This window comes from Papio anubis, chromosome 6 (genome assembly GCF_008728515.1).
Source record: "Papio anubis isolate 15944 chromosome 6, Panubis1.0, whole genome shotgun sequence".
NCBI classification, from domain to species: Eukaryota; Metazoa; Chordata; class Mammalia; order Primates; family Cercopithecidae; genus Papio; species Papio anubis.
In genome coordinates, this window is record NC_044981.1 from 141879826 (window position 1) to 141893489 (window position 13664).

The following is a 13664-nucleotide window of genomic DNA, read 5'->3' on the forward strand; positions in this document are numbered from 1 at the left end:
CGATGGTAAAAGAAATAACATAAAATTAATTGTCGGATTAGAATTTAAAGTCTTGAAGTACTCTTACCTAAAGAGTAGAAGGCCCACTTGAAGAAATGACTCTGTTCATTAATTTGGGATCGGAGGCTCTCAAAGTTTCTCAATGGTCCCAGAGTCAGTAGAATACCCTTAGCTATGGGCAGCCTGGCAGTCCTTTCGTGATAAAGGGCATTGCCAACCCTGGAGATTTTTTTTTTTCTCCCTAGAAGTTTCTTTTGAAAAGAGCAGTAACCTCTTAAGACAAGATTTAACCTTGGGGTCCTTGGGTTCATTTAATTTAGAACTTGGATGAAAACCTGGAAGCATTTTGAATGAGTCTTCTGGAGATATTACTGTGGTCATAGGTAAAAATTATGTCACTAGAAAAAAGCATGAGGTTATTCAAATTTCCAGAGAGTAGATTTAAACATTTTCCAGGATATTTGCTATTTAAAGCTGTTGCTAAATGGTGGAGATTTTTAAAAAAGTGAATTTCATTTTTAAAATGACAAATAATAATTGAATGTATTTATGGAGTACACAGTGATGTTTCCATACAGATCAAGGTAATTAGCATATTCATCATCTCAGACATTTATCGTTTCTTTCAATTCAGTATCTTCCTTCTAGGTATTTGAAACTGTATAATGTTTTATTGTTACTATGGTCATCCTACTGAAGAATAGAACACCAGAACTTTTTCCTCCTATCTAGTTGTATCCCTTCCTTCTCTACAGGGATTTTTTTCATGTGCCTTTTATTTTAGAATTGTGTTTTTTTAGCTTTATTGGCTACATTTTGTTAATGTGCTTGTGTTAACTTTCCTTACGGCCTCAATTACAGATATATCCTTTGTGTTGCTTACAGATTGGGCTTTATAACAAATCATACCCAAGAGTTATACTTCTCATTGTGATTTTGATTTACATTTCTCTAATTACCAGTGATGATGAGCTTTTTTTCATATGTTTCTTGGCTGCGTAAATGTCTTCTTTTGAGAAGTGTCTGTTCGTATGCTTCATCCACTTTTTGATGGGGTTGTTTGTTTTTTTCTTGTAAATTTGTTTAAGTTCTTTGTAGATTCTGGATATTAGCCCTTAGTCAGATGAATAGATTGCAAAAATTTTCTTCCATTCTGTAGGTTGCCTGTTCACTCTGGTGATAGTTTCTTTTGCTGTGCAGAAGCTCTTTAGTTTAATTAGATCCTGTTTGTCAATTTTGACTTTTGTTGCCATTGCTTTTGGTGTTTTAGTCATGGAGTCTTTGCCCATGCCTATGTCCTGAATGGTATTGCCTAGGTTTTCTTCTAGGGTTTTTATGGTTTTAGGTCTTATGTTTAAGTCTTTATTTCTTCTTGAGTTAATTTTTGTATAAGGCGTAAGGAAGGGATCCAGTTTCAGCTTTCTGAATGTGGCTAGCCAGTTTTCCCAACACCATTTATTAAATAGGGAATCCTTTCCCCATTGCTTGTTTTTGTCAGGTTTGTCAAAGATCAGATGGTTGTAGATGTGTGGTATTATTTCTGAGGCCTCTGTTCTGTTCCATTGGTCTATATATCTGTTTTGGTACCAGCACTATGCTGTTTTGGTTAGCCTTGTAGTATAGTTTGAAGTCAGGTAGCATGATGCCTCCAGCTTTGTTCTTTTTGGAAAGCAGTGATACTTTTATGCAACTGAAATATCAGATGTTCTGATTCTTGATTCATTGGGTTCCTGGTTGTGGACGCATGGTGGTGGTGGAGAACAAAGAGCTTTTTTTTTTGAGACAGAGTCTTGCTCTGTCACCCAGGCTGGAGTGCAATGGCATAATCTTGGCTCACTGCGACCTCCACCTCCTGGGCTCAAGCGATTCTCCTGCTTCAGCCTCCCAAGTAGCTGGGATTATAGGCACATGCCACCATGCCCAGCTAATTTTTTTGTATTTTTAGTAGAGACGGGGTTTCACCATGTTGCCCAGGCTGGTCTTGAACACCTGACCTCAGGTGATCCACCTGCCTTGGCCTCCCAAAGTACTGGGATTGCAGGTGTGAGCCACTGCACCTGACCCAAAGAGCTTTTTTTTGACTTACCTCATCATGCACATCTGCCAGCTCTGTCTCAGAGCCAGCTGTGTGTAGACGCAGTATGGGCATTGTCAGATATTACAAAATTGAGGACATGTTTAAAGGATTCTCTTGAAACCTTAATTTTTGAATTTTTTTTATTACCAGTGTGATTTCACTGTTTTGTATGGAATGTGCAAAGATTTGGTTTGTAATTAGACATACACAAATTAAATAATGAGTAAATATTTAGTATAGATAGGAAGTTTCCACGTATATGGGAAGATCTTCAGATAATGTAAGTCAATGATGAATTACCAAAAGAAGCGCAGACTATTTAGATGATGATTAGAGGCTGTTTTCTATGATATATGATTCAGTAAGCTTTGGGTTTTGTTTTTCTTGGATTGCATTTCTGAAAATTAATATTTGCTATTTCAATCTAATGTTATAAGACATTGGATTTACAAAATAGCTTCATCTTCCTCTTCTGCTATTCTTAATACTTACTCCCTTAACGCATAGGATTTACTATCTAAATATCGAATATAAATATTGAACATTTTAAAGGAAATTCAATCAATAATTAAAATATTTAAGTAAATTATACTTTTAAATTTAATATGCTAGTTATAATTTTGGGAGAATAAAATTTAATTTTTCTTGCAAAATGAAATTGAAATAATATACAAATTGGTAAAGATATTACATTTATTTATTTCCCTTTTCACTCAATTTGCAACTACAAAATATCTTATAACACTTCTGATATTTTTACATCGTTGGGACTCTGGGATTATGGGATTAACATGGGCTTTGGAGTAAAGTGAATGAATTAGTAGCTTATGAATTTAACAAGGTTTTTTCATGTTTTGAATATGTGTCTTCATCTGTTTACCTATCATATGGTAAATAAAATAATATTAATGAAGTGCTTAGCACAGAGTTTAGCATGGTAGTCACTTACAAGTTAGTTTATCATCTTTTTTTTTGAGATGGAGTCTCACTCTGTCACCAAGCTGGCGTGCAGTGGTGCAATCTTGGCTCACTGCAACCTCTGCCCCCTGGGTTCGAGTGATTCTCCTGCCTCAGCCTCCTGAGTAACTGGAACTACAGGCATGTGCCACCACGCCCAGCTATTTTTGTATTTTTAGTAGAGATGGGATTTCACCATTTGGCCAGGATGATTTCGATCCCCTGACCTCATGATCCGCCCACCTTGGCCTCCCAAAATGCTAGGATCATAGGCATGAGTCACTGTGCCTGGCCAGTTTATCACTTTCTCATATGAAGATCAACATAGTTGGAGGTTTGTTGGGAATTTTGAATGTAGCATCGTTTAAGTAGAGATACTCTTATAAAGAGATTTGATTGATTAGGTATTTAAAGTCCAGGCCAAGGAAGCAGTATTTGACCATGAAAGATAATAGGCAGCCAATTGTTTTAAATTCAGCAAATATTTATTGAGGCATTATGTGCGTCCGTGACATGGTATGAGGTATTGGTATGAGTAAAATGGCTCTAGCTCTGACTAAAATAGTAAAATAAGTTCTTTTGGAAGGCTAATATGACTACAGTGTTTGGGATGAATATGAGAGGGAAGAAAATATGAGAGAAGAGAGAGGGAAGTGAGAAGTCAAACAAGAAGGCTGCTGCAGTAATCTCTGTTTGAAGTGATATGGCTTTGTACTGATTGATAGAGAAAAAAGGGAGGCAGTGATGAAAGCCAGGGATGTACAGGAACACTAACACATGTTGGTGACTGATTGAGTGGATGGGCAAGGGGTGCAGAAGATGCAGACATTAAAGAGTGTTCCATGTTGTCAAGTTTGGGAGTCTTGAAAAATAATGCTGTTAGTGCCAAAAATGTGGTGGGTAGTCGGAAAGAGGAGAGTGCTTTTTGCTGTACACTTTCTTTTTTTTCTTCTTTTCATTCATCTTTTCTTTTTCTTATAGGGGAATTACAGGAAGGATAAGAGGGCATATATGGGGGTAATTATTGTATAATGTCATCAGAAGTTTGTTAATAGACATTAAATGAACAAAGTATTAACAACTAAAACAAATATTTAGAAAAAATAAGCAAATTCAAATTCACAGCCGCTGATGTAGAAAATGAAGAGATAAACCTTTCCCCAATGCTATATTTCAATCTAACAAGTATTTATAAAGTGTCTACTGTGTACAAGATATTGCAGATGATAGACAAGTGGATTTGTTCTGTTGTCAAGTCTATAAACAATGTAGAAATCTGGGTGTAGAGGTGGTCAGGAACGAAGCAGGAGATAAAGCAGGTCATATAACTGCATCCAAGAAAATGTTTTGCATGCTAATAGAGGACGGAGTACTTTTGGGTCTTAGGTGAGAAAGGATATCAGTTGTTGAGAAACGAGGAAAGCTTTTATCAGAAGGTAGCATTTTAGGCTGTAGAAGATAAGCTATAGGAGTGGTGGTAAAACACTCTTAAGTGGGTGAAATAATGTTTTCAAAGGTATTGGGAATAAACATCACATGGAGAGTTGGGCATGTGTAAGGTAGTAATGGGACATAGATCTGGTAGGATAAATTGGAATCTATGAGGGCTTTAAATACCAATGGCAAAGTGTGTCTTGAATTTAATAATAGTGATAATCTTAGTAACATAAGAACTGTTTAGGTGGAAGTTACATCAGTTACTACTTTCAAAATGTACACAAAACTCTTCTGATGATGGAAGTTAACTTTTTCCAATTTCTTATTTCATGATTACTATATTCTAGATGATTTTCCTCATCAGCTTGAATAACTGAAAATCCTTAACAACTGCTTTTCATACTCTTCACTGTCACATGTTAAAGATAGGAACATAAAAAAGAAATGTGAAGAGACTTCCAACTGCTAAAGTTTGGGTTGCTTCTGAAATTTGCTTTTTCCTACTGTGGTAATCTTTAAATGATGATTTTTGCCAAGTGTCTCAGAAAAAAATAGCGAAAAATTTGTAGATTAGCTTGATGATTTGTGATGAATGACCAATTTAATCCTAGTTTAAGGTACAAAATCTTAATATGTTACCTTTCTGTGTTGATTTTTTTTCTGAATATGCTTATGATATTTACCGTATTTAATTTCTAAATATTTGTTTCAGCTATGAATTTGTGAAATACCTCAGACAACATATAGGCAACACTTTGGGTTCTATGATTGAAGAAGAAATGGAAAAATGCACATCTGATCAGAATCAGGGTGAAGAATGCGGCTATGATACAGTTGTACAGCAGGTCACTAAAAGAACTCAAGAATCTAAAGAGTGAGTATGGCCATAATAATATTTTCAAATAACATTTTCTTCAATGAGACTTCTTGACAGCACCTTGATCTCTGTCACTCACAGTCTATTTCTCTTGTAGCAGCCAGAATGATTCTTTAAAACAGTGAGTCAGATCACGACACCCTTTCACCCAGACTCTCCAAAGACTTCCCATCTCGTTTTGAGTAAAACCCAGAATTCTTTTTGTAGCCAAGCCCAATGAGGCCTACCATGGGCCTTCTGCTCCCTCTCCTACTCCACTTCTTACCATTTCCCCCCTCATGCTGTGGTCTTGCCTGCTCTTTCACAAAAAACCAAGTAAGTCCTTTCCCGAGGTATTCGCACTCATGTTGCTCCTGTTACCTGGAATGCCCTTTTCCCAAATATTTGCATAACTTGCTCCTTCACTTTTTTTGGGGTCTAGGTTAATTGATGTAAACAACAGTTAAGTTCCTACAGCCTATTTCTGGTCAAAGAAACATCACCAAACTTCTAAATAAAGATGAAAACGCTTGTAATATTAAACACTGAAATAAGTGTGAGCTATACATGCATTTAAGAAAGATTAATAAGGGCAAGATAGTTATTTAACTGGAATAATTATTCCACTTCAGAGTTACTAGTAGCCTATCCTACCTGGCATCTCAGAGTACAAGGTGGGAACCAGCCCTAGGCAGGATGCCATCGTCAATTTTTTTTTTTGCTCATCAATATTTTAATGAAAAGATGTTGAATTACATGATGTCATTTGAAAACCTGCTGTGGTTCATATTTCCAGTATCAGAGACATTTGAATATATACCTAAGCTTATATTACTGACTGTATTTTAAAGTATTAAATCTAATTTACTTTTAATTAGTTAAACTTTAAAAAAATTATTTTGCACAAGAGCTCTTCCTCTTTGGGACAACTGATTTTATTATTTAAATTAATATGTTAGTAATTGACAAAGTGACATCATACAGCTATTTTAGTAAATTTAGCAAGTTTGATGCACTAATCTATATCAAGCGTAAGTTATAGAGGCTAAGATTTCTTATTTCTTGATTTGGGGAAAACAAAAAATAGAATCACCTTTATCTTTGGATAATATTATAATTCCTAGTAAGTCTGTTTCTAGCAGTATCATTAAACAATTCTAGAAGGAATACTAAAATACTTTATTAGTCAGCTAATGAAAGTATTTTCATGGTAAGAGCAGAATTGTATATAGTACTGCTAGGAAATTACTTTTTATCTCTATTTAAGCTATTTGATTTTCCTGTGTTTTAGTTCATCCATGTGTTAAAATTAATACAGTAATAATTACCTCATAAAGATTTTAAATGACTCAGTAAATGTTTATTTTCCACTTTATGAACCATGGATGAAAGATTTTACATTGTGCAGCTTTTTTTTGTTTTTTCAGTTTTTTTTTTTTTTTTTTTTTGGTGATTCTTCAGAAATCACTTAGGGCTAATGTGGCAACACTACATCTGTAGACAGCATTACAGTTGTTATAAAGTATTTTTGTAATTAAACATTTCGAGATTTATTTTTTAAACAGATGTTTGCGCACAGAATAATTCATTTATAGGATCTGTATAATATACAATATTCCTCATATAATGACTGGAAGTACTGTAGAATTTCATTGTTAATTGATGTGGTTTTTATTCACTATTTCTTAGAGCTTTTTCTTTCTGTAGTCTTTAAAACTTGCAAAGCATGAAAGAATCTACTCAATGGTGTTTATATTCTATTTTATATCTGTTTTTTCTTAGTCTTTTCAAAACTGCAATGGCTGCTATTGAGTTTTAGTTCATTTAACTCTTGATATTGATGATATGACACTATTTTTTAATTTACTTTTTAGAATTATTAGCTACTGCCTGTGGCCATTTTTTTAGTATTTTTTTTACAGCATAATTTATGCTGGTCTTTTGTAAAAGGTCTGTTGGAAACATTTATTTTCAAAGCAAAACTTACAGATTTTCTATGGATTTTAAGTACCATTATCCTTATCCTGTATATCATTAAGATTTACTTTTATACTTCTTTATTAAATCACCAGATTATAAGTTTTAAGGAGATAGGGACTTTATGTTGTTCACATGACCTTCCCTAGCTGCAAAGGAGGCTGGGGAGTGTAGTTTAGTCCTGTGCCCAGCTAGAATTCAATCACTGTGGAAGGAGAGAACAGCTTTTGATGGATGTGTATTGATTGCTGCCAGGGCACTGTTTTGTTTCCGTGTTTGTTGCTGCCCAGAATCTGTAGAGGCAGAAGCTGGATCTCCGGGCTCAGTTATCCTTAAATATACTTTGCAAAGTAGTGTGTGTGTCTCAGACTTCTTTTTGATGTCCCTTTATATCAAACTGGGATATTCCCTGGACTCTTTGTTACCTCTATTTAGTTGTCTTCTGTATGTTTCTCCCCCTAGCGGTTCCTAATTTATTTCCATCTGCTTTCAGTATTTTTGTGTTTTCTCATAATTTCTGGTACTTAAAGAAATATGTTAAATACGCGTATTTCAAAACTTATAGTTCTATATGATATACATATTAAAAATTACATTTAAATATATTAACATAGTTTAAATTATGTAGAAATTATATCTATTTAACAAGAAAAATTTTAAATGTATTTTAGACTTTTTATGTAGAATCTCAGTCTATGATTTCTATTCAAATTCCCCAGCAGATTTGATTTCTTTTATGAGAGATAAAGTACCTTTTCTTCTTTTGATTTATAGAGTTACAATGACCCATTATCCAGAATTATACAGAAAAGGACATTTCTGTGCATAGTTTCCTAGTGTATTTTCATTATTTTAATGACAATAAATACATGTATATATGTATATATACGCACACACTATACATGTATTATCATTTCAGACATATATGTGTATATATGTATATACACACACATATTTATTTCTTGCTATAGTCATATGAAATAGGTTAGCTAGATTGTATTTTTAGTCGCATTTTATAGTTGAGGAAATTGAAACTTATTCATGATGACAGAGCTGGCCGGTAAAATAGTCAGGATCCCCATTCAAGTTTTCTAATTTCAAATTTTATAATTTATTCACTATTTTTATTTACATCTTTATGCCTTTTTTGTTTTAAATATAGAAATTTCAGTGGTTCAGGTCACACATGCTTCATTTGTAAAATAAAGAGCTCAACTATATTTATGGTTCTTTCTAGCTCTAAAATTCTATTCGTAGTGCTTTTGAGGATTTCAGTTTCGTATTCATAGGGATGCTTGAGAGTTTGAACTTACAAAGTGGAGAAATTTGATACCAGTTCTTTTTAAGCTTTTTAGACCAACCAGAAGAGATTTTAAATATTATCTAATTCACACTCTTAATAATTTCAGGAATCTTTTTCCTAACATCCTGAGAGTGGGTTTCCCACCTCTGTTTGAAAGGACACATTGATAGCTTAACTCTTACATAGGTCTTGGGAATATACAAGAGCTCTCAGTTGTGTCTATGGGTGTCTATAAAGTATGGACAAGGGAGAAGAGAAGGAAAGAAAATAGAGGATGGGAGGGGTGGAGAAAGAGATAGGTATAAGACAAGAGGATGAAGGTTATGTGTAAGTTAGCCTGGGTTTTGGTGGTATAATATTAATAGTTGACTTTCTTGCTAGCAATTGGAATCCATGCCATTGAAACCTCTTGCCTTAGGTTCTTTTAATTTTACTACCTTGGTCCACGTAACCATGAAAAAACCCAGGAAATAACATACTTTTTGAATTCCCTATTAATTTTTATTGCTGTTTTGTGAATTCTGTTCTACCACTTCTTCTTTAGGAAAAATTGAGTTTGATTTTTCTGTTTAGCATTGTGTTCTTAAAGAGACTTCCCTTTTTATAGAAAAATAGATAATTTAACTAGTTGACTGTTTTAATTTCTGATCGCATTTCTCTTATTAAGACTACCTTGAATTTAAAGGTACAAAGAAATGATGCATTACCTGAAGAACATTATGATAGCTGTGGTTGAGTCTATGATTAACAAGTTTGAAGAAGATGAGACACGAAATCAAGAGAGGCAGAAAAAAATCCAAAAGGAGAAAAGCCGTAGTTACCGCACAGACAATTGCTCTGATAGTGATTCGTCATTCAATCAGGTGTGTTGTTTTGTTTTGCATTTATGTCTTGAAGTGGTGTTTAATAATAGCTTCAATAAATTATTTCTTAGCCATATTTTTCCTGCCTTCTTAAGATTCAGAAGAAAAATAAACAATAAAATTAAATAACCTAATATTAAATATTTAGTCCATGAAATAACATCTTATAGAATTATGTTCATTGAGTAGCTACATTATATTTGAGACAATTCTTGGTGAGATGAGGAAATTAATGTATGTTAGAATTAAAAAAAATAGCGTGTTGAACCAAATCTGCTTAAGCTCTAGTTAAAACATCTTATTCCCAGTTAATCTGCATTAAAATTTAACTAAATTAGAGATTATGTGTCACGATAAAACATTTCCTTTATACATTCTCTGGAGGTGAAAATTATGAATTGTTAGTTTTAAAACATTAAGCCTTTTTTTAATGTCAAGAGATTTGAGGTCTTACATTTTCTACTACCAGGTTGTAGGAACCCTTGTCATTTGGCTGCAGCAAAATTAAGAGGAAGATGGGGCCAGTGGCTGGATTGGCCCTAATAGAAGACAAGGAAAACTAGCTGGACTAGAGCCTATGCATGTGCCATGGACTTGTACACAAAGACTACCAGGCCAAAAGAAGCCTGTCTGACCTTAGTGTCGATCTCACCTGGTATTTTTAGTCAAACATTTTTCACCTAATAAGCTATACCACAGGGACATAACTATAAAATAGATCCTAACCATATACCAAGAAGGGATTTGAGGAGTTTGGGTGAAAACATGAACAAATATGTATATTGGTCAAGTTGGGACTGCGTGATTGAAGGAAAAATGGTTTTGGAAATATTGGAAGCATAACTTAAAGGTTATGCTTTGTGCATTGCCACCATTGCATCATTTAGCAGGAGAGATTATGCTGAGTAGTGAACTTTACAAGTCAAATTGATTACCTCATGTGATGGAGGACAAGACAAAGATTGTGAATTTTCTTCATGTTGTAACCCTTAATCATTTCTTGTTGAGGAACTATGTGGAAAAAGGTGGGGTATAGAGATTTTAGTTTAATACAGTCAGATGACTTGTTTAGTAAGTTTATTGAGCTGCTTCTTCAAATCAAGGACTTTCTGGACTTAAAAGGCACAAAAAACGCAATTTTATGACTCTGGGGGCTCACAAGATTATATGTTCTTACTTACTTGCTGAACCACCTGAATACATTGAAATTGAAACATAAGAAAAAAAAATGGAGCATTTGTTCTAACAAGTACAGGTATTCAGATCTAAATAGGACCGATTTCGTAGCTGGCAGTTAAGACCTTGCCAAATCCCAAATGCTGAATTATTTCCAGTCATTAAAATGGTAGATTTTTAAAACATGCAAAGCTTTGGTAGAAATGGGGTTATAGTTTTTGAAGATGTTCTTTTTTTTTTTTTTTTTTTTTTTTTTTTTTTTTTTAATCTTGTTTTGTTTCAGTTCTTGAGGAGGAATCATGCTTTAAGTTTCCCTGGATATCTTTGGGATGTCCACAGGGTATATATAAGTTTTCACATGTCTATCCTATAAATACAACTTTGTTTTAGAAGGCACTAATTGGGTTGAAAGCAAACTCTGCCCATCAAGAAGGCATGGTATCCCTGGACTTTTGGGAAGAAGTGTAAGAGTGACAGAACTGTCCTGAAAGCTATTTCAGTATGTCCAGGTTCTAAGAGATATTGGGTATAGTTTTGCTTATAGTGAAATGAGACTCTCTTTCATATAGCTGACCAAAGAGAGGCTGAATATATTCAGAATTGAAAATATCTCTAAAATTATATTAGTCATTCATTCCAATAAATATTGACAATCTTATTCATGCCTTCAAAATTGTTGTTTCTTGCTGTGGAGTGAAAAAAAAGATCTGAATTTTCCTATGAATAACATTGTAAACAATGCTGATGTTAACTGTTTTGATATTAGTGAAATACTTGTGTTTTGTGAATAGAATGGGCTTTAATTCATTGTTATTACTTAAAAAATTGCAGCCTGATTATATTTGGAGTTTTGACCCATTTTTGAAAAACAGGAGACTGTTAGTGTAAGTGTGAGGATATTGAAGAACAAAGGAGAGACAGTAGTTGTTACCATAGTTGCAAGCATTACTATGAAAAGATTTGATATTGTGATTAAATCTGGAACAAGTCTCTGCAAGATAATGCCAGAAAGATAGAAATAATAATACCAGCTCTAATAATAATACCTGCCGTATACTGGTCCCTGTACTTAGCTTTATATTCACTATAGGTATTACTAGTCCATTCTACAGAAAAAAGTGAGGCTTATAATAATAGTTAAATAATTTACCCAAACTTGAATAGCTAGCGAAGGGGGACTTTGAGTTTAAAACTGGCCTCTCTCCCTGCAAAGTCGGTTCTCTTTATTCTTTTCCCAGCTACCTGGAGACTGCTTGGGTATAAGTTATGGTTCCACCACTTACTAGCTGTGTGGCCTTGGACAAATTTCTTAACTTCTTTGTGCTGTAGTGTTTCCCATTTGTAAATGGGGATGAAAATACTACTTACCATATAGGGTTGTTGAGAAGATTAACTGAGTTAATGTATGTCTTGTGTTAGAGCAGTGCCTGGCACACAGACACTGCTTTATACAGGTTAGCTTTTATTGGTGACGTCTCTTAAAGGGAATGCTGAAATGGACACAATTCAGAGACACACTCAAATATAAAAATTTCTCAGCTGTGGTCCTATATGATTTCAAACTGATCATCTCTGTGCCATTTCTAACTGCTTGGGAAATTAGAGGATTACCTCTGATACACATTAAGCTTTCAGAATTCATATCCTTTCCTCTTGCAGTTTTTCTGTCTTTCTCTTCCTCCGTAGTAATTAGTATAGTATAGCACAGGCATTGTGCTGTTTTATAGCGTGCAGCTATTTTATAACCTTCCAAGGGAACTTCACCCCAGGGTGTGTACCTTTACGCAGAAGGTGAGTTTAGGATAATAGTCACCTATTACTCTTGCCTGACACAAACATGTTTAAAGTATTCACTCTTCCTTTGTTTTCCAAGCAACTTCTCTTTGAAACTCATCCTTTGGTACCTGTCGTACATAGAATAATGGTCCTCTCAAAGATGTCCATGTCCTAATCCCTAGAACTTGTGAACATGTCACATGACATGACAAAAGGGACTTTGCTGATGTGATTAAGTTAAGGACCTTCAGATTGTAGGATGAGCCTGAGTTATCCAGGTGGGATCCATCTCATCACAAGGGTCTGTGTAAGAGAAACCCAAGAGGATCAGAGTCAGAGTAGGCGCTGTTAAGACTGACAGAGGTTGTAGTGATGTGATTGCTGTTTTTGAAGATGGAAGTAGGCCATAAGCCAAGGAATGAGGGTGGCCTCTAGAAGCTGGAAAAGGCAAAAAAATAGATTCTGTCTTTCCTGGGAACAACTTGAGCTCTATGTTGCTAAGCTTTGGATTCTTCCAGTAAGAATTTTCTTGAGTAGGTTTTTTTCCTTATTGGGTACATGGCCTTTCTCCTGTCATTCAGAGTATGTCCTTTCAATTATCCTAATTTATTTTATGCTATTCAAATCTTAATCAGAATATCTTGAGTTCAGCAACTGTTTTCTGGCCTCTATTAAAATCTTCAAAGCTCTATAATGCTCTTTTTGGTGAAGAATTCTGCCTTTGAGGATTTTATACAACTACTGAGAAATGGCAAGACACCAATCTCTTTTTTGGCAACATCACTCAGAGCAATAGGATTAGCTACATCCCAACCTGTACTTCAGAAGTTCCTCAATGTCTGGCTACCCTCACCTGATAAGATTTTAATTATTGCCAGGCGCGGTGGCTCACTCCTGTAATCCCAGCACTTTGGGAGGCCGAGGTGGGTAGATCATGAGGTCAACAGATCGAGACCATCCTGGCCAACATGGTGAAACCCCGTCTCTACTAAAAATACAAAAATCAGCCGGGTGTGGTGGTACACGCACCTGTAGTTCCAGCTACTTGGGAGGCTGAGGCAGGAGAATTGCTTGAACCCGGGAGGCGGAGGTTGCAGTGAGCTGAGATTGCGCGACTGCACTCCAACCTGGGCGACAGAGTGAGACGCCATCTCAAGAAAAAAAAAAATAAAAAATAAAGGCCAGGCAGGCATTGTGGTTCATCCCTGTAATCCCAGCACCTTTGGAGAACAAGGCAGGAGG

At 35.0% G+C, this 13664-nt stretch overlaps 1 protein-coding gene and 1 long non-coding RNA gene across 9 annotated transcripts in view; one reads left to right on the top strand and one right to left on the bottom strand.

The window, feature by feature from the left end:
• The window catches only part of LOC103884066, a 121288-nt gene that overhangs the window by 30316 nt on the left and 77308 nt on the right, over positions 1-13664 (bottom strand). The gene's annotated exons all lie outside the window — the stretch shown is intronic.
• Positions 1-13664, top strand: part of TBC1D32 (TBC1 domain family member 32) — a 225932-nt gene that overhangs the window by 7497 nt on the left and 204771 nt on the right. For all 8 annotated transcript variants that reach the window (XM_017958365.2, XM_017958364.3, XM_017958362.2 and 5 more), the window contains 2 exons: positions 5184-5345; positions 9293-9470. In XM_017958365.2, the coding sequence (XP_017813854.2) occupies positions 5184-5345; positions 9293-9470 (340 nt within the window). The remainder of the gene's footprint in view (positions 1-5183; positions 5346-9292; positions 9471-13664) is intronic.